At 42.2% G+C, this 27,928-nt stretch overlaps 1 protein-coding gene across 1 annotated transcript; it reads right to left on the reverse strand.

Moving 5' to 3' along the window:
* Nucleotides 1-149: 149 nt before the first annotated feature.
* On the reverse strand, nucleotides 150-27,912 carry gfod1 (glucose-fructose oxidoreductase domain containing 1). The gene is made up of 2 exons (XM_027002995.3): nucleotides 27,146-27,912; nucleotides 150-7,600 (listed from the first exon to the last, which is right to left on the reverse strand). The coding sequence occupies exons 1-2, from the start codon at nucleotides 27,396-27,398 to the stop codon at nucleotides 6,678-6,680; spliced, it is 1,176 nt and encodes a 391-aa protein (XP_026858796.1). The 5' UTR covers nucleotides 27,399-27,912; the 3' UTR covers nucleotides 150-6,677.
* Between the last annotated feature and the right edge of the window lie 16 nt (nucleotides 27,913-27,928).

The raw sequence follows: 27,928 nt of genomic DNA on the forward strand, positions 1-27,928 counted from the left end.
AATGGTCCTTTGTACTGAAGTCATGAATGAAATTCAATCATTCTGTCCAATGAGTTATCATATTGTTAGAGTAACATTTATGTGATGATTCTGAGGACTTAAAATGAGTTGAGAAGCCAGAGAACGAAGAAGGTGACAGCACACTTGCATTCATATACATGTTTTAATTCCATAGAGACAGCAGCATCTGTCTAGATGCTGTAAACCATGTCAGTGGCTTTCCAGAACTTCAGTGTGGGCATGTCAGGACAAGCAAGAAACAAATACATAGAGAATTCTATATGCTCATAAATGCATAAACTAGGGTTCAGTCTTGCGTGAGTACACTCGCACACACATACACACACACACACAGAGTAGCAGAGAAGGTCAGCACAGTGGAACACTGGCGGTTATTTGCAGAGCTGGCAGCAGCTCTGGTGAAAGACATGTAGTATTGTACTCAGTATGATGGATCAACATCTCTACCCTCCAGTCTTGCCAACGCCCCATACAGCACGTCTAGAAAATATAGACTTTAATGTTCCTAATACAGTACATTCTCTAGTTCAAGACAGATAAATATGTCTGCCACTCCAAAATATATACAAAGATCCATGCATCCACAATATACATACAGTACAATAAATAGAGTCCAAACATCAATAAAGCAGTAAAGTGGACAGTTTTTGACATTACCACGTTGAGCTGTAGAGCAATGGCAATAGGCAGCATTCACAAACCAAATCTTGAGGTGGAGCCCACAGCGATGCCAAACGCAGAACAGCCATGTAGAACTGGTCAGGTAGAAATCGATATATTCTTGGCAGTATGCGGCAAGCAGCGCAAACCAGGAAATGTGCATGAAATTCACATGATATCTCAGAAGTACTGCATCACATCTTGAGGAAAATATTTGAGTAGTCAAATAAAAGTTAACCAGGTGCAGTCTCTAACACTGTGGCATGGTGAAGCTTTTATCTACCCCACAGCCTGCAAGCTAATGGTAGATAATAGGAGATTGGCATTAACATTTGTTAGAACAATATTAATCAGATTTATGCAAAGTTTTTGCTTTAAGAATTTGCATTATGAATGTCAGTTGAGTCCCCTTATTGCTTCAGTACAATAAAGTTCTTAATATAAAACTTAATATAAAAAATAAAGGTAAAAAAAAAACAAACAACATAAAAATACAGCAGCCAAGAGATAAGGGGGCACCAGTTAAATTCAGCTGTTTTACCAACCAGACAGCTTTAGCAGAATAAGATGCAACTGGCTAGCTTTCACACTACCAAATTACACTGCAACTCACACTACCAGATCTTTTTTTTCACTAGAGGGAAAACGAAAGATACACACACACCACTCACTCACTGCTTAGACTTCACTAGTGTTCACCACTGTGGATACGGTGTGTTTTCACCCACCCCTAGAATAATCAAAATTAACGAAATCTATCAAAACTTAAAATCGCGTTTACTCCAGCATGACATGCCTCTGTTCGCGTCTGCACAGTAGGTGGTAGTAACCCAAACACACCAGTGTTCCACCTGTTCATGACCAAAGAATAATTACATGGCATGGCATCTATGTAAGTATATGTTATGGACAGAATACACAGGGCAACTGTGCACTGTACATTGTTCAACTCCACAAGTGGGGGGGGGGGGGGGGGGTCTACTTCAATAAGCTTTGTTGGGCTTTCATAGTCACCCACACTGACCCCTTGTGGTCTGGAGAGAGGTTGGAAACTCGAGATTGGAGTTGTGGGATGCCAGCCCTATTAAAAAGCATAGGTTTCTTATGTTTCTTTTTGTTTAATATGTTTCATCACATAGAACTAAGCCTACTGAAGCCTTTCCCTGTCTCTGCCTCAGTGCTCTGGAAAATGGCTAAACATTTTCTAATCTAATAGTTTATACTGTTTGTTCAAATTTGTACTCTGAGTTTCTGGTATAGCTGTCTCAGTTCGGGAAGGTTTCAGTCATCTTGTATCTGGAATTTACTTTCTGTGACAGCTGTCCACATGCACAGGTAAAATAAATATAGCATAGATATAACAGAAAAGTAGATTACCTTCATAAATTTGGAGCAACTATTCATCCAGAACCTAAATATTGACTCCAAACCAGTAAACATATAGACATAAAACAGCATTTTTCCACTCTATAACAGAATTTGGAGTTGAAACAAAACACAGCATCACTTCATATACCTTGTAAACCAAGGTATATAGTTAGTTCATAAGTACGATCTTTTTTGATGCCAATTGATCAATAGTTTTAACAATTATTGAACAATCTGCTTTAACGGTTTTGAAAATTGATGACACAATATCTATATCATCTGGATTTTAACTGAATTGCACATCAAATCAATGATTTTCCAACCACATATGGGGATAAAGTACAAAGAGAGGAGAGTGAGGCAAGAAGAAGAGTGGGAGAGACGAGGAGAAAAGAGCAGCAGGGTAAAACAGAACGACAAGAAAACATTTAAGACGAACCCCGTTGGCCCTGTGGAAGCCGGTTGCTAGGAAACTGTCTGAGGGTGCACAAAAAAGCACCTCTTTGAGCTCTGTGTCCTTTCATAGTGAACACCCATCTCCCCCGGCTCACTAGGGTCCCTCCACCCGCCACCTCGTCTCCCAGCAGGCGGTATGTACTGCATGGAGGAAAGGGAGTTGGGCATGTGTGTGCCCAACACTACAATATACTCCTCTCAAAACTATGTCAACTCTCCAAACAGAATCTAAAACCATGACAAAGGCCAAAACATTACCAGATGTGCACCAGTAAAACATTCACTTTTCACCATATAACTCCTTGGTGCTACATGAGCCCATATATTATCACTATTATCAAGTACACTAGCGGCCACTCATATCAGAGGAGGCCTGTGGGCTGAGTGCCAATGCATTGCTTTCCAAGTTTAGGTAAAATAATTACTTTTTCCTCTCTGACTCCATGCTCTCAACCTCTTGTTTAACCGGAAACAACTTAAAGCCTGTCTCTCCTCCTCTTGGCCATTCTGAGAGCCCCTTCAACTCCCCCTAATCCTAATATCCTTATCTACAATGTTTGCAAGTGCTACCTATAGAGAAGGGAAGATATACTCAAACAAAACAAAAGGACCAGTGTACATATACACTCCAAACATCTCCAGCTGTAACATGTATTCCCATGGCTTCAGGTTTTTCTTTTTTCTTTTCTTTTTGTTCCTTTTTTTGTATTGTTAAGAAACAAGCCAGGTGAGGAGTAGAACAGTCAACATGACTGCATCTTTTTTTCATGGGTCATGTATGACTGAAGTAAAAACCCACATGAAAACCAATTGTTCCAGTTACACGGGCAATATCATTTGCTTGTGTGTATTAATATAGCAATTATATAAGGGCAGCTTATCTGTGACGGTAGAGACACTTTTTTTCTTTGTCACAGACCAAAATATTTTTTCAGGTTGAAACATTTTTAGGAGGGAGTTTGGACAAAATGTTCAAATTAAGGAGAAGCATGTTCTCTTTTGTTTTTCCCAATTTTAAGTATAATTTCTAATGCCAAAATCTGGTGGTTTTTTGAAGAGATTAATGCTGGAATTGTCTCGGGATATAGTAGACAATTCATCTACATGTGACATTATGCAACACGGCGATCGACATCATGATGCGGACAAGAGCAAGCTTTCTGATATCATTTTCAAATAAACCCTCATCATGTAATTAGCGATATACATTTTAGACAATGACATTTTTAGTCTCTGCTTTTAGATATGCACGCATCTATTATCAGTTATTTCCTACTGCATAAATGAACAACACCCACAAATGCACCTCTCCAAGTTGTTCGTTAAAGGCTGTTTTGATGATAGTCACTCATAATTCTGATTGGTCCAGAATTAGCAGTAGGCACAAACTGGATTAGGTCTCAAACACTCCTGGCATGATGCTTCTGTCCTGGGCCCATTTATGCCTTTAGGAAAAAAAACATTTATAGCAGTCCAGTCAATTTGGAAAATGACCTATAGGGACATGTAATTAATGAGCAAGCCAAGGCTGCAGGCTAGCATGAATTTATGTCCACTCTTCTATTCATTTAAAAGGCCCATAATGAAACATTGCCACAATTAATAAAGCTGTTAAAATAACGGCTTTAGATTATTGCAAAAACATTCAGAGTAGAATCAAGAGCTGAAAAGTAACATCATTCAAATTCTCATGAACGTTTCAGCTGCTCATTTTATGCATGAAGCAGTACAAATATGAAGGACTGAGAGACTCTGGAAGCTCTCTGAGCTTGGCGATCAGAACACACTGCATGGTGTCTTTAGGACTATGGGACTAGCAGGCAAGCAAAAAACAACAATAATAATAATAATACAAAAAATTAAAATTACATGAGAATATTTACATATCATCAAAAGACAGTGTAGAATATTCAGGAGGAAAGTTTTTAAGCAATTTTGTGTGTGTGTCTATGTGTGTGTTAAAAATTGAATTAATATTACTGAGTGTCCTTCCAATTATAATCTTTGTGCCTCCAGATGAGAACTGTAGGGCAACATTCTTGGGTGCACTCATATAATCATCGCCTTGTGAATGAATTAACGCAGATGAACTGCAGGGATGATGGGAGGAGATCAGACACTGTAACAGTAGCATCACAGTGGAAATGCTGTACCCCTCACGGAGAAGTGCATACTCGGAAGGCCTCTCTAACAATACATACAATTCCTGATTTGATGTGAAACATTAAAAAAAACAAAAATAAATATGTCTATATTACACATAACGTATAAAAATTTATGCTGTTATGTACAGAAGGTGTTTTTTTTTAAAGTAAAAAAAAACAGTTGATTTCATAAAAATGCCAAAATAAATTTCTTAAAATAAATTTCTATGACAATTTACATTAAACCTTAGCCATGTGGCTAATATAACAGTACAATAAGCTGTCATAGAGGTTTACAGCAGTAATTGTTATAATGTACACATGCATGATACAATAATTAATATGATTTCTTACTAAAATCCAGTCATTTGCATCACTGTTGTGTCTTCTTTTAATAATAACTTATGACAGCAATATGCCACTGGTATATCACCCATGTCAGGACTAAGTAATAAGCTGTCAACATTGTAGAGACGCAGGATGATGGCCAATGAGTAAAGTTATGATGAATACTGGAGCTTTGTAATACCTCAACAACACTTAACAAAACCAATAAAAGACAGTTCAAAATAAAAATCAATCTTTTGGCTTGTAGGTCAGTCTTTTTGATAACAATCTTTTTGATTAGCAGGTAATCTTTTGAACACACGTTTTCAAATATTTCAAATATGAAAACAATTTGGGAATAACTTCATGTCAGTACAGTACATTGGTTCACAACAATATCTAGCACCTCTTGCATGTCTTAAATATATTTTGGTATACAGGTTTCCTAAGTTAAAACTGACTCCAGCTCTGTTTAGCCCTCAACAATGTGCACTTCCAATATGAACCTGCACTTATAAACCGATTGGGCCCACTCCAATGATATGAAGCTGCACATATAATCCAGCTGGGGTCCATCAACAGACCTATTTGAAATCCATAAACCTAGTCCAGAGCATACAGTTAAGAAATGTGTTGAGTGAAATGGGCAGCATTGGAAATCATTTCACCAGAGTTAAGTCATTAATCTCACAGCAGTGAGTGGCGCTGTAAGCAAACAATAAATGTATTACTATTGTCTCTGCTTTGTAACAGGCCAAAAAGATTTATGGTGAGCAATGCAATGAGATTCATGATTACATAAGCCAATCACAAAAAAAAGAAAAAAAAGAAAAAAAAGGGATATTTACTATTTTGCTTTAAGTTGTATCTCTGCCACATCTAAACTTGTTTGTTTATGTCACAATTATCGCAGTTGTTCTAGTCCTTGCTTGGTGGTCAGGTTGCATGCATGCTGGTGCACCTGTGCACAGAGTGCTAACCAGAGAGCACTGCTAACTGGATTCTTCATTTCTACACTCTCAGCAAGGCATGCAAGCACAGGGCAGCTCTGGATCACAGATCACATAGGAGCTGAAAAACACAAACTAGCGCTTCTATTCTAAAGCTTTGAAGAAGAGCAATGTTAGCATGCAAGGCTTACACTGTCCTCTGCAAACACAGCTTTAAAATCCTTGCCTATAGAGGGTTTTTAGGCAGATTTATTGCATACTTGACCAGTGGGGAGTTCTCTATAAGGCCTACTAGCCAAACTATTGATTTTTAGAATTTTTCTACAGTTCTAAATATGAACCCTCACACACACACACACCGGACAGAAGCACTCAAGCTCATTGCATTTGAACATTTATCTCCATATTAGAAGGACAGAGCCATGTTGGACATAGCTACATGTGTTCTTGGAGTGGCATTCACCAATGACGAAAATAATCTGCTGCACAGTTTTTGTTTGGCCCTCCATGCATCTACTAGGATTTGATCCAGAAGCAGTGCTGTTCAAAGAAAGCAGGAAGCATATTGCTGTGCATTCCTTTCACCAGGTTAACCAACAAAGCAAGCAACTGCACGTAAGAATAACGCAGAATGCAAAAGGCAGTGGTGTACTTCATTCCTCTAGTCCACAAGGGGGCCTTCTCTCTCTCTTTCTCTTTCTTATTTCCTAACTCCATTCCACACATCCATCTCACCACTTCCCAAGCTGCTCTAGCAGTACAGTGACATCCGGCTGCGTCGCATAGCCTCACTGATCAGGTAGGCCGGGCTCACCTCAGGCTCCTCTGTCATCACCACAATGTTCTGCCACTCGCCGCACTGGTTGGACTTCTTGATTGTGTCCACCACGCACAGTGCATACAGACAGTCCTCAAACGTGGCGGCCATGGTGAGAGGCCGCCCATCCCACGTGCGCCGATCGTCCTGGTCCTGGAAGGCCTGCCGCACGGCCTGCACCATGCGGATGGTGCCAGTCAGGTAGGGTGAGGGGATGTCGCTGAAAGCCTTGTCCGGCAGTGAGGCGTCACCCAGTGGCGTGCTGTCCTTCAGAAGGAGCTCGCGGCCGCCCTCACCGCTGTTCTTCTGGCCGTACAGGTCAGTGCCACTGACCGTGAGGCGGCCAGCGGTGCCCACCACCACCACCTCCTGCCGGAATTCGCCAGGCACGTTGAAGTTGAGAGTGACGGTGCAGCAGGCTCCGCCTTCCAGCACCATCTGGAAGGTGCAGAAGTCGTCACTGGTGATCTGCCGGATGCCCTTAATGTGGTCCGTCTGCTTGACGAATGTCTTAAGGAAGCCGTGTACCTTAGCAGCTCGATGGCCCGTCAGGAAGGTGAGCAGGTCAATGATGTAGCTGCCCACAGAGTGTAGCCCTCCACCACCCATCAGATCATCACAGCTCCAGTTGTACTTCTTCCCCAGGAGGCTCCCACCGTGCACCTGCGCCTCACACACCAACAGCTCCCCTACATAGCCCTCCTCCAGCAGTTCCTTCATGCGCACGAAGGCTGGCAGGAAACGCAGTACATTACCCATGATGCTCAGCAGCTTGGGGTAGTACTGCGCCGCCGACATCATGCGGAAGGCGTCCAGTGGTGTGGCCGTGCGGTCGCAGATGACATTCTTACCGATACCTGGAACATGACAGTGGGACAGGTCAAAGCGTGACTTACAACATTATGCACCGAAGACCAAACAATGACCACATCAAGCAATGCAGTCCCAAGATTTACTGATGTAGTCTGAACAAGCCAAAAAGGTTGTTTCAATGTTGTCCATGAGCTCAGAGTAAGCACTGGAATGACTGTCCTCCCTTTTAGAGGAAAGAGACACCCTCCGCTTTCTGGATCATCCAGAGTTGCTGTAGCTCTGCTAGAAAGCACACAAAGTAAAGTGGAACAGGGTCACCGCACTTCAAAAGGGCTTTAATTAGGACTTTCCTTTCATTTCATCACTTTGGAATCCCCACAGATGGTATGGCCTGATAAATATGAATATACATGTAACATGCCGATTCAAAGCAAAGGCATATTTAAATATGTGGACATATTTAAATATGTGGATATTTAAATAAATCTGCAATCCATATGAGAAGGGAAATTAATCAATATACAGAGATACAAAAGACCAATTAAACTTGAAATTACTTTACCCACAGCAATTAACATATTTACAGTTCTCTCTGCCTCAGTGTGATTTCTATAAGAATGAGGCAAAGTCACAGAGACACCTTTAGAACAGGATAGTAGGCTTCTCACACACCTGCCAATAAGAAAACAAATCCTCAATAATCGAGGGTGTGTGTAGGAGTATTTTGTACTTTTCAAGACTTTTGAACTTCTTGTCTCCAATAGCAGTTGAGAAAACCTGGGCTTATTTTTACAATGTCACGGTATGGCCCCTCCTCCCAGACATCTCCCTGTGTGTGCATGTGTGTGTGTGTGTTTGTGTGTTTGTTTGTATGGCCATGCCCTCCCCGTGGATGGCAAGAAGAGGAAGGGGAAGAAAAGGCGTGATCGCTCTTCCACAGCCCCTGCAGGGAAACCTTCCATCTTTTTGGGCACACTCCATACTACTACAATTGGGGAGCATGCCCCTGGAGGATTTTTGGGGGGCCCTGAGTGTGGTCCATGGTCGGACTCTGCTGAGTCCCACAGACCCTCAACAGACTACCGGAACTGGTATGATGACGACCAGTATCCAGGTTCGGCCTCTGTGGAGTCCTATTATCCGTATTGGGACTACCGAGAGGGTTACGAGAAAGACAATAGGAGGAAGTTGTATACAGTCGTCAGCCTCCGGTCTGACTCGGACCTCGACCGCTTTGAGGATACAGCAATGGAGGTGGAGGAGATCCTCCATGAGGATCCTCCCTCTGTGTCCAGTATCGGGTCAGCAGACTCCGAGAGCAATGAGCCTCCGGTGTCCAAGGATTCGCCCAAGGCACGCCACTTTAAAGCCAGCAAGCTGCTTCGTGTGACTTAAAGAGAAGAGGCGCTGTCATCTGAGGACACTCCCTCACTGAAGGCACACACCCAGAGAATTTGTGTGCCTTCCTGCAAGCTTCTCTGGACTGTTTCACAACCCCCTGTGTAGTTTTGTTCATGTACCTGTCCCTATCACTGTATCCGGCCCTGTCACACTTAATGTGACAGTCGCTTTGTCCCCCTTTGTGTCTGTTCCTTTTCCAGTCAGTGTGTTCTTCCCTATGTCTGTCATCATCTTGGTCCCTGTCTTCTTCCCCTCCGTTCTGCTCATGCTGGCTGGTGTTGGGTCGCTCGGTCCTACAGCCTCACCGTTTGGCATTGGTCTGGGGGCCATAGCCCGATAGGCTGGCATGCTGGGAGTCACGCCGTTGAGGAGGGGTACTGTCACAATACGGCCCCCTCCTCCCAGACATCTCCCTGTGTGTCACATCCACCCACTGTTGTCACATCCATGTGCCACTTGTGCCAGTCAGGGAAGAGGGTGTAAGGAGGTCAGTGTGTGAAAAGCGTGTGTGTGTGTAAATGTGTGTATGTATGTGTGTGTGTGTGTGTGTTCATTTGTATGGCCATGCCCTCCCCGTGTATCACACCTGTTCCTCGTTTTCTGTCATTACTGTGCGTGTATTTAAGGTCTTGTTTAGTCATTGGTGTTTGTCAATGATTGACCCCATATTAGTCTATGCACAACACTGTCTTTGGTGTGTCTGTCAATAAATGCCGTTGTGTTTTACACAGCTTGTCTTTGCATCGTTGCGCCAAGCGTCCTCACGGCAATCAGAACAGACAAAGACCTATCAGAAGCCCCATCCATTTTGGTCTTAGCATGGCTACATTGAAAACAGGTCTAGAAACCAGAACCTTGGCCATAAATGCATTGTGACTAAACACTCCATAATCTAACAACACCTTTAATGCCATGACCATGGATTTTGGAAGGTATGTACTAAGGGCAAAGCTTTATATTATGGTAGGTGCTTATTAAAGGTAAATCTTCCTGCCAGATGTGTTATTGTGCTCGGGAAGGACATCTGATTGGTCTAGTCAGCTGGATAAGGTCAGCTGATTGTTCTGGTCAGCTAGATGAGCAGCATGGGGCTGAACCACTCTCATAGGCCCCTCTCAGTGTCCTCTGGTCTGAACTTCTCTCCAAAGGGACTGTCCGGCTTTCCAGTGACTCCCTGAACAAAAATTTTCAAGATGATATTCCATTAGCTCGCAGCAGAGGAACCCAGGCTCCAATACAGGCATCAAAATTAAACCCACTTTTGTATTGCCAATTATGCGATTGAATAAAAGGTGATGTGATAGAGATGCTGAACTTGAGAGGTTAATTGTGAGGCTCTGATCTTGAGACCTGCCATGGGTGAACTTAAGACTCTTTGATGAAATGACATAGCCTAAGGGCCGATATATTTTACTGCAAATGTATAAGACACTATATTAATGTTATCTCCTTCCTCTGTTGGGTTGTATTTTGGAGTATGAACTCCACTTTAATTTTAATTATGTAACTATGTTCACTCAACTTAATATATTGTGCTTGTTTTAATCACAGCTTTAGAAATGCAATCAATGGATGTCACAAATGCTTGATGAATGTTCGGTACGCTACTCTGCAGCATGTTTTCTATTGATAGATGGTGTTATTTTCTGCTGTCCTGGAAAGGTCACTAGGACGTGGAACAGTGAGTCATTTCCACACATGAACACCTAGCTGCCTCGAGACATAGTGAATGATAAAATGGGAGGAGGGGTGATAAGGATGATGTCAATCAGAGAGAGAGGAGAGAGGGGGATAGAGGAGAGGGGAAGGATACACAGGGGACAGCTGTGTCAGCTGAGAGAGGGATAGAGACAGGGAAAGAGAAATATATATATAGAGAGAGAGAGAGAGAGAGAGAGACAGACAGAGAGAGAGAGATGAGGGAAGGATACACAGGGGACAGCTGAATAGAAGAGGCCACAAAATGTGTCATATGCTCAATGTGATTGCACAGTTAATTGTTGATATATGACAAATCACGAAAGGTTCCTAGGGCTGCCATGCCATCATACACATTCACTCAAAAACCCAGAAACCAAACACCCAGCTGTGTATTGGAGGCATGCTATCCAATCTCAATGGTCCGTGGGTGTTCTGTTCAAAAGCTTTGACATATGCAGTCATTTTCTCAGTGGAGAGCTAATCACAGGCAGCGAAACAGGATCTAGTAATGTGGATGTGGAAATTAATATGCAAAAAAAAGGGTATGAAAGATGATATGGAGAAAGGGACACTGAGGGGGGGGGAGAGAGAAAGAGAGAGAGAGAGAGACAGATAGTAGGAATGGGGAGCAAGTAAGAGAAGGCGGAAGGGGAGCCTCATTATTGTGAGACTAACCATGTCTGTGTCCCCCCCAGGGACCAAACAAGAACTAATGGGCAGCAATCTCTCTCTCTGTCTCAACCACACATCATACACACACATATCATACAAACACACACACACACACACACACACACACACACACACACACACACACACACACACACACTATAGTAAAGCTGTGTACAAGGCAAGCTAATAATTTTTTCATGGTTACGATATACCACATAACACAGACTCACTACCATAAATGTTAGCGTAATACAGGATCTCACTACTATTTGCCTGTGTTAAATAGAAACAACTGCCTGTGGAATTTACAGCTGGAACAGCTAATATAACCCTCATTTCAATTCACAATTAGGGTCAGGCTTGCTGATAGCCAGGAACACCACTGCCTCAGAGGTGGCTCGGAGGCCTGATGGAGAATCCGTGCTGAACCGTAATGGAGCGGAAAGCATCTCTGGGATCACCTCCCTCTTCATCAATTATCCAAAGCCAGTGCAGTCTGCCTTCAAAATGCCTGCCAGCATGACAGGCTGCCGAGGTCCGCTCTCAGGAGCACATTGACATTTCAAAGGCCAGACTGTGTGAACCAGTGACAGGTCTTGCCTCACTGACACTCTATTCTCTCTTGAATATTACGCCCTTCCACAGTGATATCATGTCTCTGCTCGGGACACTGAAGGACAGCATGAAGCCCGATGTCTTGCTTTCAAACCCTGATTCGTGGCACTCAGACTTAAACACTGCTCCTGTTCCCACTGCACTGCACCATGCAGTGACCAGCATTGCTACCTTTCACATTGGAGGTCAACATGGGTCGACATCATTCTGGACATTTTCTCATCATATGATTGCCTTAACATTTTATTTCACATGTGCAATCTTCTTGAAATCTTTCTCACATGTGGATGTGGGTGGTCTGACACAATGCAGGACAACTCAAGGTTCATTCCATGCCCCCATAGAGTGCTTTACAAATGCAGGTATCTCCAGCATAGACAGCATGACAAGACAAGTCAGGGAACTGAAGAAGATGATAAAGAACAGCACGCGTGATGTCAATGAGACTGCACCTACAACACTGCGCAGAGAAACGATAAGCTACAATAATTCTCACTCATTCAGTAAGGAGAAGTGAGTCATGTTGTGTGATGCTTGACTCACAGAAGGGGAATTCTCTCCACCAGGGCCAGAGATCAGATCTCAGATCTCCCTTGCTGCCACCACGCTAAATGAGCCCACACAGACCACAGCTGTGTAGCTCCTGTAGAAAACACAGGTCTAATTAAACACAGGCTGGTCTCCATAGTGCCCTGCTTTAACAACCCTTAACGCAGTGCAGGGCTCCTCTGTACAGCTGCCTCACTCTTATGGAAAAAGCCAATGGGGCTTATTTACAAAATGCCTTGTTTGTGAGTGCAATGTGAGACCATTAAACTATCTCAAAATAATAAGTCATTTTAAATTCCTAAATATATCTGCATGTAAACTAGTGCTTTCAGTAACATGTAACAACATTCATTACTCTCATCCAGACCCTATTTAGAGCATCTTTATTTCTAACCAACCGGAATGATGAAATCACACCTGAGTCACACCCAAGAGATAGATAATCACTTCTCCTTTTCTGACCATCCAACATGAATACATTATTACAGGGTACTGAAGCTAAGAGAGATGTGCTGTGCCAGCTAGCCTGATAATTGCTCTGCTAAGAGCAGGGAAAAGCATTGTCTACTGCGGAGTGCTCTCTCTCCCACATGGGGTGTAAAAGAGAGAAACTGCAAGGGAGAAAGAGAGAGGAAAGAAAGAGAGAGAAAAGAAAAGGACACAAAGGAGGTAATTACCCAGCCATCCATCCTAGCACAGCCTCAGAGAGAGAAAGAGAGAGAGAGAAGAGGGAGAGAGAGAGAAACATACAGAGAGATTTAGATAAGGTAACTAACTAGTAGAGGCACAGACAGGCATCTATACACAGGAAGAGGGAAAACTCCACACATTAAATGGAGGGAAAGAGGAAACAAGATGTACAGAAGGACTCTACAGTCTTTTCCACAGCAAGCCGAACAGCCTCTGGGCAATAATCCTCAGACTCAGCTAGCACACCTCAGTATAGCTTACAGAAAAGCGCCTGTTGACCAGACTGAAGAATTTGGCCCAGGACCTCATCAGCAAATGTTTTGAGGGCATATATTTAAAAATTGCCAAGTACCATAATAAAACTCAGTAAATTCTGCTAAAACAAGGTCTTAATGTAAAACAACATGTGCTAGAGCCCCACACCCCACAATTAGCCGTAGTGTCAGAGGGAATCGGTTACCCAGGAAACAATGACACAGAGGCACAGCCAAGCACACTCACAGTAATTGACCAATGAGAGCAGACGTGTCTGTCTGGAGACACAATAGTAGTTCCACCCATTAATTTCACAACACACACACTCACCTGACCCCGTTACATCAAGCATGAAACAAACAGCCCTATAGCGGGACAGGGAGCGAGTAAAACAGGTTCTGCTTACGCATCACACACACAGGTAAGTAGCAGAAAGCTAGTGCATGCACTTACAAAAGATTCCTCCAACCACCCCCGCTGTTGTCACATCCATGTGCCACTTGTGCCAGTCAGGGAAGAGGGTGTATGGAGGTCAGTGTGTGAACAGTGTGTGTGTGAGTGTGTAAATGTGTGTGTGTATGTGTGTGTGTGGTGAGATAGGATGCAGCTGCATCTCTATGAGAAAGAGCCAAGCAGGCTCCAGTTGAGCTGTGTTGATGTGGAACGCACTATTTCACATTATTCACAGAAGGGACTTACTTTGCCGCATGACTACACAATATTCTAATAAAGCTGTGTGTTCACAGGAGCAGTCAGACATCAGGCCATAGGAGGCTGTGCCTATAATACACACTGAGTGATTGGGCTGTTCTTGCCATTTATGTCTTCATCACCCATTAAACACAGTAACCACCACAGATTAAACAAAGGAACAGATATGGAACAGATATAAAGGCAGAACTGTGAAGACATGGGAATCATAAAGAGAGGTACTAGATTAATGTGTGATATACATGTTTAGATATACAAACTACAGGGTATACTGTTATTGTACCACCATTTATGCATGCACATGCACCCACACGCACGCATTCAAACATGCACACACATACGCATGCATACATGCATGCATACACACACACACACGATTGAGATACACACGTGGTGCAGCCTTTGACCAAAAATAGAATACCTACATACATTTCCCCAATGGCTGTAGATACTTAAGAACCACTAAGCACAGAAGCTTTACAATGCACCCTGAATTCCTATATGCAGGATGCAGACACTGAAATACAAGCACAATGACTGGAAGAGGGGGAACTGGAGGAGCAGAGAACGAGGAGGTGAGAGAGAGCATGAGATAGGAAGAGAGAGAAAGAAGGAGAGAGAGAGAAAGACAAAAATAATAACAGAGAGAGCTTGTGAGCAGGAGAAGAGGAGGCCAACTCTCAGATTAAATTACCAGTCCCCTGGGCAACTAGTCCAGACCATACTGAACTATTGATCTCTCGCTTGCAAATGTGCGCACATGTGCAAACACACACAAACACATGCACACACTCCTTGTTCCTCCTTGAATATTGGCTATGTACCTAAATCATTCAAATTAGCAGTAATCAGACCACTTATCAAAAAATCTAACCTAGACCCATGTCAGATAGCAAAATACAGGCCGATCTCAAACCTTCCATTTATTTCCAGGATCCGAGAAAAAGATGTAGTTCAGCAGCAAACCTCATACATGAATCAGTACCAGATACATGAAGTGTCTCAGTCAGGGTTTAGGCCTCATCACAGTACAGAGACAGCGCTGACTAAGGTAGTTAATGACTTGTTGTTGGCTTCTGACCAGGGTTATGTCTCTTTTCTTATCTCTTTTTTGCTTGTTCTCAGTGCAGCATTTGACACAATAGATCACAACATTGTACTAGATAGACACAAAAATGTTGGGATTAGGGGAAAAGCCCTTTCCTGGTTCAAATCTTATCTAGCCGGTCGCTACCAGTTTGTTAACATAAATGGAGACTTCTCAGCATACAACAAGGTTAGCTATGGTGTCCCACAGGATCTGTTCTAGGGCCTCTGCTTTTTTCTTTATATATGCTACCTCTAGGTGACATTATATGTAATTACTGTGTTAGTTTCCACTGCTATGCTGATGATACTCAGCTATATGTCTCAGCCAAACCAGAGGACTTATATCAGCTTAGTATTATTGAGAAATGCATAAAGCATCCCAGTCTTTCGTTGGAAACTCATGTAACTATTTCTCAGGAACATTGCACAGATTAGGAACATACTCTCCTCACATTATGCAGAAAAGCACCACTAAGTGCCTAAACAAGCTTCAGCTAGTTCAAAATGCAGCATCCATATACTGGCTCCAAATAAAATTTTGTATTGATTATAAAATACTTCTAATAACCTAAAAAAACACTGAATGGTCTTGCCCCACAGTACCTTAGAGAACTCCTAGTGCATTATGACCGACCACGTCTGCTCTGATCAAAAGGTGCAGGCTCTTTACTTGTACCAAGAATAAGAAAATCTACCACAGGGGGCAGAGCCTTTTTCTATATATCTCCCACACTATGGAATAACCTTCCTGTAAATGTTCGAGACTCGGGAGCACTGAGATAGTGCCCCTGTGCCTCTGGTTCCTTCTGGCTTTTAGCTATGCTGCGAGATAGCTAGATCTGCCAGAGTCTTTGTACATTATAGTTCCTTAATTTACACACTCTCATACCTGGACATGCGTAATAATTTCTGCCAAGGTACACCTACGTCTGATGTCATGATGTTACTAAGCCTCAACCCATCTCAGTGATGTCCCCTGCTGTAGACCACCACACCTCTTCCCCAGCCGACTACTTCTCCATTACCCTTGATGGACGATCTCATTCAGGATGGGTTTCGGACATGCACACACCATCAGGACCAGACTAGTACTTCTAGAAAACCGGACTAGATGTTAATAGCATTTTTTTTTTCCATTTTATTATTATTTATTTATTTTTCTCTTTCACTATTTATTCTGCTTCTTATTGTCTACAATGTTAATACAGTGGTGACCGTTGTCGGCCACAGGAGGATGGGCCCCCTTTTGAGTCTTGGTTCCTCTCAAGGTTTCTTCCTCATGCTCTAGGGAATTTTTCCTTGCCACTGTCGCCCTTGGCCTGCTCACTGGGGGCTTGGACATTTCTAAAGCTATTTTGTGACAACATGTTTTATAAAGCACTACATAAATAAATTTGACTTGACACACACGCACACACTCACAAAGGTTGTTCATTGCACAGAATCTTGAGGATGTCCCCAAGTCTATGTTTTACAGTACTACAAAATTATACTTAAATTTTGTTAATGAAAGCACCAAAATAGACAAAGCTACCGCAACCATCTATAGTTGCTGATAACAATATAAGTTTAGGGAATTACAATAAGTTATTATGGAACTAATGTATGTTCTGAATGCCATACATCATGCTTTGATGCAATGCAGAAGCAAAGGCATGATCTCATCTGAAAAGTCAATTACAGTATAAACAGGAGACTTATTGCCATGGTATCCAAAAAAGCTTGTATAAAGTGCAGCATATTTTAAATGGGAACTGCCAGACAGAAATCAGAACCAAGTGTAGCTTTTAATCAGTCACAACGGTGACCACTTCCATTCTCCAAAAACCAAGATGGAAAAAGCTGAGCTGGAAATCAGTCAGTCACTACCTGTGTGATATCTCCCACTGTCCCTGTTCTTGAAGGGAAAGGGCACACTCCACCCAGATTACTGTATGACACAGTAATTTAGAGCTCAGTACTGGCAATTAATGGCTAGGTGCTACAGTTCTACCCCTGAGCCAAATCATCCTCAGAGGCCAGAGAGACCTTTTAAAACAACAACAAAAACAACAACAACAATATTAATCTGTAGTGCAGGATAGTTACTGTTACTTCACAGAATAGCACATATATGAGCGGGTTGGAAACAAAGCAATGCATAAACAAACTGTTGCGATTAGCTAATAAGCGCTTTTTGCAGAACTCAACAAACCTTTGCCTCACACATTCCTCAAATCCATCTGCAGACAAACAGGCAAAGTAGACACAAGCTGATAGCAACTAACAAAATGTAATGTAATGTTTGACATTCCTTAAACTGAAAGTAGGTCCTATTACAGAGCACACCTAGTTTACAAGACAGGGAAAACAAAGCAGTCCTACACAGCCACACTACCTTTCATGCCAGACTAAGAAGACTAGCAAGTGGACAGGTCCAATTTCCTGACACTGTCCTGCTGAAAAAAAACATGCTTAAACTGATTGCTGACTCTTCCAGCCAAAAGCAAAATCCATGAGCATTAGCATGTTAATGCAGCTGCTATCAGTCATGATGGATGAGGCCATCTCTAGGGCCACAGGAATGTTTGTTTTATGGATCCAAATGAGGACTCAGATAAAAGAATGGGGATGACCATGACACTAACACAGTTTTATACTACAGAATGTGGCATAAGTCATTTGGGGCAAAATTCAAAAGAAAAATATACTGCATTTGGTGACTAAAAAGCTTGTGGTGTATATTCAGTAAATCTGGGACAAACCAAAATGTGTTTACTGCAGCGCAAGCAACAGCTTTACATGTGAAAGAAAACTGGGTCTCATTTACTTTTTATCCAGTGCATCTGGGCCAAGTGGCTACAATAGAAAAAAAAAACAACAACACAGATGCTGAAGTATTTCACCTCTCTTCAACAAACAAAACAATTCCAATGCTGCTATTTTCAAACCTGCAAATATTCGGATATCTAATGTGAAGCTCGTCATGAGAAGTGACTCCTGGACCCCACTGGAAGGTTCCATGCTATATTTGAATGGCAGAGGATTTAAAGAGCATTTGCATTTAGCTTTCATGAAAGACGTGCATGACTCAAAAGTCCATTACTTTTAATGAGAAGCTTTTAGTTCAGGTGGTGTCCATTAGCATCACTCAGTGGAAACTGTTTGCTCACTAATGCCCCCAACAAAGCCCCTCTTAAGGACTGTGTCCTACAGTAGGGCAACATTTAGAGGCTTTCTCCAGGGTATTCAGTGAGTTCTGTAACACAGTGACTGGATGTACTACTGTTAATGATAGTGCTTTTTGTGACTTTAGTTTTTATTACTGTTACTGAAGGTTTTTTCCTGTTCAGCATTGCTCCTCTGTAGTACTGGTATGTACCTTTGAGTAAACCAAGGTGAAAAGTCTTCCCCTGGGTCACTGCAGTCCTTGGTCACTACCTCTGCTGCTGCTGCGGGCTGTACTAAACTACCATGCTTCGTCCACTCCCTCTCCCCTAGACTTCTCTTTGATGCACTGATGCCATAGTGAGTTCCCATGGATGTCTTGAACTGAAGTGCATAAATGATGACATTGTAATAGGTAGTTAACCAGGAATGACCTGAAAAGCCTTTTAAGCGCAAATGAATGGGCAGTGGGCAGACACTATATAAATGAACAATGAGCACCCCCTGAGAATGGGTCGCCTCTAATTAATGGATAACATGAATGTCACAACAATTAAAGCTATAGATAATTAGAGACCGACGTATTAACACATGTACCAGTGTCAACCGACTTTAACTGTGCATGTAACACCAATGAGCTGCCCCAGTGGACCCTCTGTGTGTCTCCTTTTTCTGCTACACAAAAGAAACACATGCACCACAGCCCATCACAGTCTCCACGGCCCATCAGCGCCACATGACTTTAAGCTCCAAACCTGGGTGCGGTCAATCCCCAGGACAGCAGGCAGGAAGCACTGACTGCAGGGCCACACTCTGTCTCCCCCGGGACATGAGCTAGCACATGGCCCATTGGCCACATGGGCAATATTACGTAACCATACATTATGCCCTCAAGGCACACTTATTCTGGAAATACAGATGCTATAGCAAGAATAGAAAAGTTTTCTAGATGCACTGTAAGGTGCCAATAAATGTTATCTTGAACTCAGTGAAAGAGTGCATATAAACTATATGGACAAAAGTATTGGAACATATCTCTTAATCATGAGTTTTGAATTCAGATGTTTTCATTCAGTTCCATTGCCACAAGTGTATAAAATCAAGCACCTAGCCATGCAGTCTGCCTTTACAAATATTTGTGGAAGAATGAGTTGTTCTAAAGATCTCTCTTAATTCAGCTGTGGTACTATAATAGGATGCCACCATTGCAACTACACAGTTCTTAAAATTTCTTACCTACTAGATATTCAATGATCAACTTACTGAAAAGTGGAAGTGTTTAGCAACCACAGAAACTCAGCCATAAAATGGCAGACCATGTAAAGTCACAGAGTGGGGTCGCCAAGTGCTGAGGCGCATAGTAAAAGAAACAAAACTGTGAAGAACTCAAGAACTGTAGAGTTCCAAAACTCTTATGGCAAAAAATGTGCACCAGGAACTTCATGGCATAGGTTTCCATGACCGAGCAGCTGCATGAAAGCCTTATATCATCAAGCACAATGCCAAGCATCCTATGGAGTGTTCTGCGGAGTGATGAATCACATTTCTGTATCTGGCAGTGTGATGGACGAGTCTGGGTTTGGCGAATGCCAAGAGAATGTTACCTGCCTGACTGCATTGTTCCAAGTATAAAATTTGCTGGATGAGGGATAATGTTAAGAGGATGTTGTGTGAACAGCTTGCAGAAGATCGTTTTCTGTCTCACCATAACTGTGACCCAGGGCACATAAAGGCATTGCTATGTGGAGAACAGAGCCCTGATCTCAATCTCATCAAATACCTTTGTGATGAGCAGGCCCTCTCGTCCAACATCAGTGTTTGACTTCAGAAGTGCTCTTCTGAACGAACGGGCAAATCATCCCATAGGCAGACTCCAAAACTTGTAGAAACCCTTCCGTCCATTCCAATCCTAATATATTTTTTTTACTGGGTGACGCAACAGGAACAGAGCAGGCAGAGAGAAGCCGGGCACACTGAGAACAGCATCATAGAACACCAGTCTAACAGGATGGAGAGAGCAAGTGGTCTCATGATACTGACCCAATGGATCCTCGTTTCAATTAAGACCGTCAGCTCTGGGAATCCTCTGAGCAGGTGCTATTGACAGACATTGTCAGATCTGACAATGCAGCATTTTAAGGGACTTTCCAAAATGACCAACGCCACACAATCCTGAGATGCAGAAGACAAACTATACCACATTGCCTAATTAAGGTTCCCACTGGTCTTCTTAAATAGAGGAGACATGCTCACAAATAAAACACACACACTTAAATACATCTATTGTAACACTGAGTAAGATGAGGTAATACAAATGTGTAAGTGAGCATGCTTTTTATTTGGAACTTTACCCAAATTTGGAACTTTACCCAAATCTGAACCATTTTAAAGTGGAAATTGCAAACATTCAACTACAACAATGGTATTGAGTATTTTGTAGGGTGTGAACTGCAAAAAGGGTGTAACCTGCACTGGATAAGATGCACTGGTCTCCTAAGTAGCCAGTTAGAGATATTTGTGCTTCAAAACCCATTGTGAGATAGTCTTTATCTTTTGCACTCACTGGTGCTTCAGAAAGCCTTGCGTGTTTGACTTCCATGCTGTCAGTCTATGCATAGTCCATTGTTCTCCTAGGCCAGGCTGCAGCCTCCCTTATCTTCTCTCTCCCAGCTGTATGAGTGGCAGTTGGCGAGTAGTCCTGGTCACGTCCATGTTTGAGTCACCGTTCCCTTCTCTTTTCATTTATGGTCAGTGTGTGTAGGAAGCACAGACTTTGTTACTACTGTGGAACTCAACATAGCTGAACTTTTGGAACTACCTTTCATAATAGTTTTAATGTAGTTACTGAATAATTCACAAGTTACCAAATAATATGCCTTAAGATTAATACTAAAAAAGAAGCCTGGAGTTTGAGCAATGTAGTCTGTAATATAGTAATAAATAAATTAGTGTTCTAATGTATGACAAAGCTAGATGATAGCGGTCTACAAACTTGAGGGGCAAAACAAATTAGAAATGTAATTATGCCCCAAACTTAGGTTAGTAACTTAGAAAATCCAGTTTTGTTCAATTAAGATTTCAAGTCACTTTTCAGTTCAGTGAAAATGAACCTCAAAGGATTCTTTAAAGCAAACTGAGAAATGTATTTCCTGCCAATGCACCCTCTATATTAGGGAAGTGAATATGAGCAGAAGGGTGTTGTTAATCTGGTTGAAGGAACCCTGGTCTGAACTGCCTTATTAAGACAGTGATATTGTGTACAGAACCCTGTGCATCATGCTTGAGCTTACCATTAGCTCTGTCACCACAGGGAACTTCCTGTATCATGTAACATCATGGCAGTGATGCAAGAGACTTCAGCCAGCATACAGCAAGCTTCTGAACGCACTCAATTATCATACACTCCCACAGACACACACACACAGTCATACAAGCACACACACACACACACACACACACCCAAACACCTCAGAATGCAGAAACAAGCCACAGGAAGTCTATGAAATGTGTCTGCACACATGCTCTTTCCTATCTTTCTGAATCAAACTAAAGCTAGTACAGCTAACACAACAAAGTGCTTCAAAATATTCTGAGCATTTTTATCTCCAATATATCTCATGTGGAGTGTAAACAATCCCTTTACTAGGAATAGTTTATTTCCTACATTGACAGCCTAAGTCTAAATAAGAGGCAGATGACTAGAAGGCCCAATCAATGTCTCTCTGTAAAAATGTCAGCATTCAGTCTGTGTGGCTCCAGCTTTGACCACTGACCAACTTTCAGGATTTCTCTTGCTTTTTGAGCACACAGAGGTCATCAACCATAAGGCTGAAGAGCTGAACTTCTCGATCAGTGCACTATCAACTTCACTACTACACATAAAAAAGTCCTGATCCTGTGAATGCTTTCACTGAACGTTGTGCCATGAGTTGAGAAAAAGGTATGCAAGTTATTTTATGAGACAGGTTTCCTCATGTTAATTATACCTAATCATTTTGGTGAATTTACAGTACAATTATTTTTATGGTCTCTTCTACAAATTTTGTGGGCACTTATAAATTATAATTAAATCTGCATGGTGGGGTCATTCAAGCTAGGCCCACTTCATTAAGGAGTGGTCCTGGAACAGAACTACGGTCCTGCTGCTTTAGCTCTTCTCCATGAGTAGGAATGAACACTGCCTGCAACTCCAGGAAAGCTTTTCACTCCCACTGTAGAATATCTTTACATAAACACACACTGTAATGCATTTAGCGAGCTAAGCTAATATCGCATGCAAATGGGCTCTACTGCACCTGTCTTATGTGAAGTCAAATGAGGGCATTGAATCTTTTAAGAGGCAGACCCAAAGGGGAGCACACTGAAGGAAGAGGACCTGCTTCCTCTACGTAGTGAGACCCCACGGGTCCTTATGCCCATGAACATATAGGTTGCCCCACCCTTCCTGGCACAGCTCACTTGTCAGTTCTTACAGAAGTAAGGCTGAAAGCACCATGCCAACTGATTAATTTAGTGAACAAAGGTATTTTCATACAAACTTAAACCGTAATGCACGCTCTTTCCTTCACTCATTCTCTCTTAGCACCATTTGCATATAAATAGCTGCTCAGGAGGCTTAAGACAGAGGGCCTCTAAAAGAAGCGATGACATTTACTAGAAGAATGGAAATGGCAGCATGACTTTCTCTCTCTGGGGGTCTGGTGAAGGCGTCGAAAAAACAGGATTAAATATGTCCAGTTGGATTAATGGGTGATTCCACTCTAAAGCAAAAAGACTACAAAGGAAGCTGGATTTTGGGATAGGACAACACAGAAACTGAAGTCTTAGGTTTGTGGATCAGTTATAGAAGAATGGTTAGGCTGTATACCCTTTCAAATCCACAGTTGTTGAATCCCCCCATCTTTGTGCCTTAATATCTAATGCTCCAGCATAAGATGAAACAATATCAAGGTATTTATATAAAGTAGCATACCTTTCAGCTGAATACATACTCATTCATATTCTCTGGAACAGGTAGAATAGGGTGGTGGGCTTACACTCATGGAGCCCCCATGGGATTAAAATCAAAACAACAGCAACACACAGTGGAGAGTATCCACAGAGCCTACAGTTTAAAGTGCTTTAAATCCAGTATAAATATACACTACAGGTCCATTCTGCTTTTGCACCTAATCAGGATCAAACCCACATCCATCTCATTGCAAGCCAGTAGCTGCAGGGACTTAACAACTCTATTGCTCATGCCTCAGAGTGAGCTATTATGGTCCTACACTGCTGAACGCAATGCTACAGAAGTGCTCTTTGGCATTTCCAAAGCACTACACTCAGTGGTGTAGTGCTCAGAGCTGCCCGCCAGAATCCTGATTTATTCTTGGACCCCTGACGCTCACCCAAGCGTCTGTGCAGATGAGTCAGTATCTACTCCTTCAGTTGCGACCTGTGGCTCGAAATCACATTATTCGGTTTTGTTACATTTTTCTTCATGTAAACATTTTCAGTATATATTTTCAGTGTTTCTTGCATAAAATGAACCCCATGGCTTCATGCAGTTAGTCAGTTTAATGAGTTGCCCACAGGTTACCCTTCATGCCTTAGCATAGCCAGGCAGGGACTTCAGGATTTGTGAGGGCATAACCTGATGGTAAGCATCATCCCAGCATTTGTTTTCTGTTAGCTTAGGCCCTATACCCAGTTCCACCAAAGATTTTGCAGCTCCAAGAACATCAGTGTAAAGCATTAGAATGTACTACCTGATTAATGAAAATGTAAAAGTATGATGCTTTTGGGGACCTCACCCCTGACCAGGAGTCACTTAAAATAACTGGCTAAGAGGCACCATGTGATCAATAAACTCCACTGGTCATTCATTATTTGCTGTACATGTGCTGTCCTGAATCACTGTGATCAGCTGGTGTCTAAGAAAAGCAAAGCTTGTAAACATTCTGCACTCCATTGTCAGGAAGAGCACTGTCAGCTGCTTCATGCCCTAGGTAAAGTGACAGGTGCACTGGAACATCAACTATGATGTAAAATCACACAAAGACATAAAAAGAAGAGTTTAACTCCTTGTGGTGTGCTAAAGAAATGCTCCATGTAGAGCTGTAATGTGAAAGAGTGTGCCACATGGTAGTTAAGTTATTATGCCACATATCATTACATGACCTCAAGTTCCTTCCTTTTCATGTTCCTCATGCAATCTTTCTAGTGTCCATTAGCATGGCTGCTTTCTAGCTAACATTCCTGCACTGGGATAGTTTATTAGCCTATCAATGCACCACAAAATTAAGCAGACCAACAACTGCTTCACACCCTGGAAAGGAGAAAATGGTTTGCATTCTGGGACAAATTTTAAAGCTGCATAGTCACTTTGCCTTTTGTTGAGAGCTGTTTAACACTGTTATGTGTGTCAGCAAAGAATATCTTCTCAGATCATTTCAGAGGAAGGTATGCTAGAAGGTGAAGTTAACAGGATGCTTGCACAATTTGGGGATATTACAGCAACAGTTGATATCAGTCTTTGTTTTGAGATGGATAGAGGGTTACTACATAGTTTCTGTCAATGCAGTCTTTCACAATGCGACTAGACACAGACCTGTATGTGACACATTTCCACACAATGACTAAAATACACTTTTTGGTAGTACTACATCAAGCATTCCTGTGGTCACAACAATGCAATTGTTTGGCAGCCATGATTTCATACATTCAAAGCTTGAAGAAAACCACTGAGTGACCTGATATGGTGCGGTGCTCCCTAGATAAAGGAAATATGTGTTGTGGCACAATAACACACAAAAACTAGATGTATCCATAATCTGCTACCCATGTAGTAACATTACACTTGGCCATAAAATCCATGTTTTTTTTCAGACGTTTTAAATGGATTTGTTGTTACACCCTAGTATGAATACAGCAAGCCATTCATTGTAAAGTAAGCCTACAAAGAGTTGTAGACACATACCTGTAACTGACACAGTTATAGACAGCATTTCACAATGTGACTACAGCACACTTTGACTGGCTACACAGATAAGCACACCAAAAGACCTTACACAAAGAAAAAACTTTGCCTGACAGCTCTGTAACAATACATAAAAAGATTCATATGAATTGCTGAAAACCAGGCAAAAGAAAATGCCTCAGTGTTCCTTGCTGGCAATCAAAGCAGCAGGGAATGCTGGAATCACTAAAACAGAGTAAACACTAACACCCGGAGAATGTGGGAATCTCTAAAGCAGAGTAACCGCCAACACTAAGCATTATGATGCCCAGAACTGGAAATGAGGTACTAGCCCCAAATCACTGACCAAACACACATGAAAAATCAGTCAAATCTGATTTCCCAACTGATCCAAACCACAATACATTCATAACAATACAATACATTGAGTGTAGATCAGCGACCATTCTCATAAAAAGTGTTTAGTCCTCTCTGTGCAGAGTGAAACTGAAATTCATGAAGTGATACTGAATGTTAATAATGCAAAGGTTTTTATTAAACAAGACATTGTTTGTAATTATCAGTAGAGAATGACTAAGATGTAAAAGGAAACATCCTTTACTCTATTCACAGTGAAAAGAGTGATCTTTTTAATGACCTCGCGGTGGTCTTAATACACAGTGCTACATTTCAACTGTTAATTTAGATGATGTGAAACAAGATGGTGTCCTTAAATGTCAGAGTTCTGCGCAAATGGAAGCTATGTAAATAGCATTATGATCGTTAGCTCATATGTTGATGCAGTTCTGCTTTTTAGCCACATCGAAATGGGATATTTTTGGGTCATGATCAGGCATGATCTCGGGCTCAGTGATGAATCATAGTTATTTGCAATCATTTGCTGGACACCTGTGAGCATCATTCTGCCTGTTCCTTCACACTGCTGGCGGGACACCACAACCTGCCTGCCAAAACATGTGGGTGTATGGTAAGCAGGGAGGTCATGTACGATACCACAGTGCCCGAGAAATCTAGTCCTGCAATGGGCTAGGATGATTTGTCCTGCCAATATCAGTGTTATGGCATATAAAACTCTAGATTGCGGCATTAAACCAACAGCCATGACTTGCACCGTCAGCAACATATCAGTAGAGTGACAGCTTAAAGCAGAAGTAGTAGGTGTGTTTCACCACCAAGCATGTGTGCAATCACACCCACACACATTTCTCTTTAGCAGTCCTACATCTTAAGGAATGTTTTACATGTCATGACATTGTAGAATCCCCTAAAGGGCATGATGCAATGTTGATTCTCTCAGCATACTGTGCAGCTCTGCTGCATGCCCTGCTATGTGCAAGCCTGTGTGGGAGCTGTTGAACTACATGAGCCCTCTGATTTTGAGGACACCGTAATCAGATTTTTAAAATTAGTAAACACATCACAGCGTCCAATGGCCACACCAGATGTTGCATGACAGTGCTGTTGTGAGAGTGGATTTTTGCCCCACCTAGGCTGCAACCAGTTCACATTTGCTAATACCTGAAAAACGGTACATGAACAAACAAACATTCAACTTAACTTAAGATTAGAGCTCAGTGAGCATCAAAAAGCCATTGTGCTACTTACTGGACAACCTGAGATGACTGAATCAGTTCTAAGGAGAACATCACTTCTCGTATTCTATTAATCCTGTACCTAGCTATCCTTAAACACTGTTGTGCTGACAAAAGCCATTCCTTATAAACACAAATAAAAGCATATGCACGTGGAAGTTATGTGGTTTTAAATATTTTTCAGCCAATATAACGTTGCCACTCACCTAACGTTTTGACAGCGATTTGTCGCGTCAGCGGTGGAGGCAAATTAATGCAAACCAAGTCCACATCCTGGTGAAGAAGAACGTCGTCAATCCGGTTAGTGTAGAAGGGAACATTCATCTCCTTAGCAAGCTCCTCAGCCTCCTCTTGTGTCCGTCCCCAAAGAGCCTTAACGGCAAACCCCTCATTCTTTAATAAAGGGATGATCACCCTTGCGGTCAAGCTGGTACCAAATACTCCGACCCCGGGAAGCATGACTTGCCTATCGCCCAGGTTTACAGTTCTTTATGGGGTTTCTTGGCTACCATTGCAGGCTCACAATAAAACAGGGCAACAGAAGCGTGTTAAGAGTGCCTCCCTTACATCAGGTTGGCCATCCACCTGCACAAAGCGACCCGTTGCCACGCATTTTCGCATCCGTTCCACGACCACGTATCCGGGGCTATAGCGACTGAAGCATTTTGTAGCTAAATGCAGTACCTTATATTCGAAAGTCGACGGATACAGAATTGCAGCATTCTAATCGCGATGCCTGTTATCTAACGTACATGCAGCTCTGTACTAAAAGCGAAGGACACCGGATATCTCGCGCTGTAATTTCGCTTTTGAGATGTAGGTGATAATAAACAGGTGCCTCGATAATATTCATTCGACAGTTCAGTGTAGTCGATAAGGTTTCCCCATTTCCATTCAGAGACGGACTCCAGTGGTGATATGTTTCTATCAATATTGCAACCATGTACTGTGGCCAGTGCGGCGTACGTCAGCCTCCGAGTTCTCCCCTC

Source organism: Electrophorus electricus, chromosome 14 (assembly GCF_041902795.1).
Source record: "Electrophorus electricus isolate QZ-2024a chromosome 14, ASM4190279v1, whole genome shotgun sequence".
NCBI classification, from domain to species: Eukaryota; Metazoa; Chordata; class Actinopteri; order Gymnotiformes; family Gymnotidae; genus Electrophorus; species Electrophorus electricus.

Coding starts and splice junctions, on each gene's coding strand:
- gfod1 (XM_027002995.3), bottom strand. CDS start 27,398: ATGCTTCCCGGGGTCGGAGTATTTGGTACCAGCTTGACCGCAAGGGTG. Junction 7,601..27,145: donor AATCGCTGTCAAAACGTTAG/GTGAGTGGCAAC, acceptor GTCATGTTCCAG/GTATCGGTAAGAATGTCATC.